Source organism: Sinocyclocheilus grahami, unplaced genomic scaffold (assembly GCF_001515645.1).
Source record: "Sinocyclocheilus grahami isolate Dianchi unplaced genomic scaffold, SAMN03320097.WGS_v1.1 scaffold207.1, whole genome shotgun sequence".
In the NCBI taxonomy this organism is placed as follows: domain Eukaryota; kingdom Metazoa; phylum Chordata; class Actinopteri; order Cypriniformes; family Cyprinidae; genus Sinocyclocheilus; species Sinocyclocheilus grahami.
In genome coordinates, this window is record NW_015505386.1 from 383,895 (window position 1) to 389,739 (window position 5,845).

The 5,845-nt window shown below is 38.5% G+C and overlaps 1 protein-coding gene across 1 annotated transcript in view; it reads right to left on the minus strand.

The window, feature by feature from the left end:
• Nucleotides 1-259: 259 nt before the first annotated feature.
• man1b1a (mannosidase, alpha, class 1B, member 1a) overlaps nt 260-5,845 on the minus strand; it is a 17,910-nt gene continuing 12,324 nt past the window's right edge. Inside the window, exons 13-15 of the mRNA XM_016286159.1 lie at nt 3,696-3,890; nt 3,239-3,370; nt 260-1,085 (exon numbers count right to left, since the gene is read on the minus strand). Coding sequence (XP_016141645.1) covers nt 879-1,085; nt 3,239-3,370; nt 3,696-3,890 — 534 coding nt within the window. The 3' untranslated portion in view covers nt 260-878. The remainder of the gene's footprint in view (nt 1,086-3,238; nt 3,371-3,695; nt 3,891-5,845) is intronic.

A 5,845-nucleotide genomic window follows, 5' to 3' on the forward strand; every position in this document is an offset into this window, starting at 1 on the left:
CCTACGCTCTTAAAAATAAAGGTGCTTCATGATGCCATAGAAGAACCTTTTTGTCTAAATGGTTCCATAAAGAACCTTCAACATCTGAAAAACCTTTCTGTTTCACAAAAGCTTCTTTGTGGCGAAAGAAGGTTCTTCAGATTACAAAAAGGTAAGAAAGAGATGGTTCTTTAAAGAACCATTGACTGAATGGTTCTTTGTGGAACCAAAAATGGTTCTTCTATGGCATCGCTTGAAGAACCTTTTGAAGCACCTTTATTTTTAAGAGTGTAATGCATCCTGACTCGCACAAAAGGGAAACATTTAGAAATTGACACGTAGAGTCCTTTTGTAACAGCCTGCAAAAATAAAGGCGAGCCACTCACATCGAGAGCATCCATCTGTACACATAGAAAGAACGGTGTTAAGTCTTCATTTCTACAAAGTGCTTGGCGTTTTTCACAGTGTGTGATTTCAGCAGTCTGCCGTGTGATTTACGGCGCTCTGACACTATTGTTTCTGTCCCAAATATGGCAGATGGAACACCTAAGTACTGCGGCAGCTGAATGGGCTTGTCCAACATGCAAGAGTGTCACACTTTGCAGGCGCTCCATGAGCTCAAAAGTAAGTGAAGTCTTGTAAAGTGTAAAGTGAAAACAATATTTGTGGTATTTCACCACCCATAATGTGTAAAACTGCCACCGAATATTTCTGGGTCTCACCGCATTTAAATAAACCTCATGTGTACAGTTAAAGATTGGTGCGGAACTCGCCACCTCAGTTCAGAGCAGAAACATTCCCGCAGAGAAACTCAGAGGGGTCACTTCCTATGGTAGCCAGTATCATTTCCTGTTGAAGCCAACATCAAGTGAGGATTAGCATAATTCTGGCCTCCACCCTCATGAGGTGGAGGGCCATATGGGCAGCGGATGGGCCTCGGTGTTGAACACGTACTTATCCAGACTGATCAGCTCATTGTCGTCAGAGAACAAGAGGAACAGATACTTCAGCGTCTCACCCAGGAAGAAACTCTCCATCTTATCTCTGGGCGAGGGGTACACGGGGTCACGGACGTTACTTATGGAGGTGTAGCCCCCGCTGGGGACCTGGGACAGGAAGTGAGTAAAGAAGTCAAGTTTGTGTTCATTGGGCACTGAAATGTTTATGAATGGGACCAACAAGTAAATTATTGTCATTTTATAGTTGATTACAGATAAGTGGATGATATTAAAATTCTAAATTATTTTGTCTAAAAACTAGAATGCTTAAAGGCTACAAGTGAATTGAGGCATCAATTTTGAAGTTTGCCCAAGGTTATATTTAAAGGGGTCATTTAATGTTGCTAAAAAGAACATTATTTTGTGTATTTGGTGTAATGAAATGTGTTTATGCTGGCTGCGTCCGAAAGCTCTAAAATTCTGCCTTCGGAGGCAGCATTCCAAGGCAGGAAGGCATCAAGGCACGTCCGAATCCAAATTCTGCTTCACTTCCTGTCTCCGGAGGTACCTTCTTCTGATTTAATTTTGAAGGCAGCATAGATGTATCCTTCGCTGCCTTTGATATCCCACAATCCTGTGCGTTCCATTCCGTGACGGTTGAGCTAAAAAATAAAGATGGCGTCTGAAAGTTGCATTTGGTGGTCAGTTTGTGTGTAAATTTATATTTCTGACTAACTTTTTGCACTTTTGATGTTATTTCTAGCGAGAAATCAGTACTATAGTAATTAAATATTTGTTTAGTTATCACCAAAACTCATTCTATTTTGTTGTAGATCATTAATCCGTTACACTGTCTCAGAAGCCTGTCCAAAATCAGTTTCATGAGTTGCCTTCGTGCAAAAAACGCTGCCTGCAAAGTCATTGCCTCATACGGCAGCGAGGCAGCAAGTCAGCTGCCTAGGCTTTCGGATGCAGCCCTTGAGTGAGCGGAGGCCAGCAGCTAGAGTGAGCGGCGGTGGGCGGGCTAGAGTGAGGGCTTGCGGATCAGCTCTAGGCATGACGAAGCGGATATTGTCCTCTTTTGGAAGACCAAACAAAGTAATTTCGCAACGAAACTACTTTGTTTGGCCTTCCAAAAGAGGACAATATCCGCTTCGTCATGCCTAGAGTTGATCAGAGCTGGTCGCTGAGGAAATACATCAACTTCCCGCTGTGGATCGCCGGATCGGCTTTCACCGTGGACGAAGCGGAGTCCAGCCCGGGGTCGTCACATGTGGTTGCTACAAGTTTACCGGCCGCTCCTTCGTCGATTCCGCCGGCCGCACCGTTCTCAAGCCCGCCAGCCAACGCTCACTCAAGCCCTCCGTGTGTGACGCTGTGCGTTTCGTTGTGAAAGCGAAACTACTTTGTTTGGCCTTCCAAAAGAGGACACGACTAGAAATCAGTGGTTAAGTTGTATTTACAACACTGTTCCAGAACAGTTCAACTCAAATATTCAGATGTGTGCAGCACATTTTATGGAGGACTGTTTCCTGATCCTGGTAGAGCAGACTACAACGCTGGCTGTTCTGACTCACAGACTGTAAGTACGTTTTCATTTTAAGGATTTGCCACTGATGATTCAAACGCGAGTTTTGAGCTGTGTAGAGTAGCGCTTGTTGTTTGTCATTTCTCCGATCACAAATGCAGACATGGTTGTGTGTTTACACGGCGCGATGCATTGCAACGCGAAAAAAAGACAGTATAAATCATTATAATCTGTAATTATATCCCCACTGGATACAACAAATGCCTTGTTTATAATGGGTTTTCATGTTTTTGTCTCATCGCACCGGCCGGGACACGCCATCACAGCATGGTAAGGGGAGTAACATTTCTGTCACACATTTTAAGTATTCGGCCAATCACAACGCACTGGATAGCTGGCCAATCAGAGCTATTAAATATCTAATGAGTAAACATCTAAAACTATGAAAACTGAAATAAAACAAAATATAACTATTAGGTGAAAAACTCAAACGTAAAGAAAAATAAACTAGAATAAAATAAGTTGAACTAAAGATGAAATAGTAAATGAAAGACAAATTACAAAAGCGCATCAAATTACTAAAACAAAAAATTAAAATGAAAACAGAACGTATAAAAATAAAAGCTACTCAAAATATCAATAAAAATCATAATGGTGTATATATATATATATATATGTGTGTGTGTTTTTTTTTTTTTCCCCAAGCATACATTTTTGTCTCAGATTTTTTAACCCCCGTGGTATTTAAAAAAAAATCTAACGTAGACCTAAATATTTTGTAGTTCTTACTCACTCTGGTGTACTTGTTGAAACTTTGCAGTATGTCCCAGCCCCAGTCCCTGTATTTGCTGTCCTTGGTGAATCTGTACATGTAGAACAGACTCTCAATGGTCTCCGGTCTCAGTAAGTTGTGTCTGTCTGCAGGCTGCACACACATATTGAGAGAGAAAAATATCTGTTCATGTAAAAGGGCATCAACTTTTTTTTTTAAAGTCATCCTCATCAGTGCTGAGCGCAGATATTCTTCAGAACAGATACTAGAAAAGATAAACACAAAGGCCTCGATTAGACAGTCTGAACACAGTTTCTGCACTATTTGGGGGGCTTATTACCATTTTATTTCTAGACGAAGGAAAGAAAATGAATGATGGCTTCATTCCAAAGCCTGCATCAGCAGTTTAAGGCCACGGCTCCAACTGTTCAGGGAGTTTATTGTCAGAAATGAGTGGTGACTGTACAGGTTAGTGTACCTTCACATCGATGTCCCGTCCGTTGTTGGACTGCAGGTTAAAGTGAGCGATCTCTGGGCTCAGGCCCGTCTCCATCTGTGCATACATCTGATGACACGTCTCCATCAACTGCAGAGCCAGGTCCATGTGATCAGCGGGCAGACCGTTGTGAGCACCGAGAGCCAGTGTGCCAGGAAGAAAACACACCAAATGATCCTGGATCAGACAGAGACGGAGAAAGAGTTTAACCCTGTAAATACTATTGTATCATATTTGTTACAAAAAAATATAAGTCTGATAATTATCAACCTGATCAAAACTTTCCTGAGAAACCTGATGTACACAATCTTCTACATAACTTCAGTTGTCTGTTTCATAGTACTATTACTGCTTGTAGTATAATTACATAATAAAAAAAAAATAAAAAATTTAAATGTGTACTGTGCTAGACTAACTGAGACTTGTCACAGCACTTGTATAGTGTTGCTCTCTTTTTGGTCTGATTGCTTTTATTGTTCTCCTCATTGTAAGTTGCTTTGGATAAAAGCATCTGCTAAATGATTAAATGTAAATGTTCAAGATAAACACATACTGGACTGAAGCAACTTTTTCTTGATTACCCATACATAATGTTTTAGAAAAATCATGTAAAAATGTGAGTTTCAAACATGACATCAGGGTTTTTGAGAAATGTTTATTTGTATATCTCTCACTCATCCTTGTATTGCATTACATAGCATTATATGCACAATTAAAACTAAAACGCTTTGATGATAAAACTAAGAATTAAATATCTTACTAAAACTTTGATTATTGGTAGATTATATATAGATTATAAATTATATTTATATGTATTTTACTGTATGTAAATTGTCTGCAATACTATTATAAAGATCTTATTGTTTTACATTACAAGTTATCAGAATTTTATCTTATGACCATATAAATATTAGCAACTACACCGAATTGCATACTTGTGCTCAGTTTGGGTCTCTGAATAAAAAGCGTGTTTTTTTTCCTACTTGGAAAAAGCTCCATATTTTATTATATTATACTACGAGTCATAAAAACCAGGGCCCGTATTCACAAAAAATCTTAAGGCTAAAAATAGTTCATAACTCGCTGATTTAGGAGAAAATCTTAAAAATAATGAGCGTGTCATTCCTAAATTTAGGACTTTCACAGGAGTATTTCACAAAGCGTTTTAGCACTAAAACTAGCTCCTAAATCTGTGAAACGTTAGGAGTAGTGAAGAGGACTCCTAAGTCACCAAGACCAAGCCATAAACTATTCCTAAAATGGCTGTTGCCGGCAATCGGTCTCGGAACGTAAACGTTTTAGAAACATTTGACGATAATGAGATTTTAAAAAGGTATATCAATAAAAAGGTATATACAATTTTCCTTTTATTAGCCTACATTCTTGTTTTCATTAATCAGTTGGGCAAGAAGTAACAGCTCTTCTTGTGTCCAGTTTGGTTTTTGTTTACATTTGCATGTCTTACTATCAGCCATGATTATTCCACTCTGTTAATTAAAATGCTGTTTATATGCATATTCACTAATTGTTTACAAGAAGCATACATGTAAGAGGCTGACAATTAGTGGAACATATACTTGTTTAATTAGTGACACTTAGCCTGCATTTTAAAATATTTATTTGAATGTGGCAATTAACATTTTTATTTTTAAACTTTTATTTGAATATGGCAACATGAAATCGTGCTCTAACAGAGACAGAGACATAGAAATAAATCTCTGACAGAGACTATCAGCCAATCACTGTGTGCATAGTTAGTAAGCACGCTCACATCATCCATAGCAATGAGGTCAACCCCGCCCTTACTCTTAGCTTAAGACTTCTCTTTATTCCTTAGTAAAAGTTTGTCTCAGCAGCTTTGTGAATAGGATTTAAGAGTGACTCTTAGCTAAAAACTAAAACTGCTATTTAGAAGAACGCTTAGTGGTAAGACAAAATGTTTTGTGAATACGGGCACTGGGCTTTATTCATGGAAATATTGTAGAGCACAAATAAATAAAGGTTTAAAAATAAAAAAGGTTAATTGCCACATTCAAATAAAGATTTTAAGAAGCAGGCTAAATGTCACTAATTAAACATGTATATGTTCAGCTAATTGTCGGCCTCTTACATATGTGCTTCTCAAAAACAAT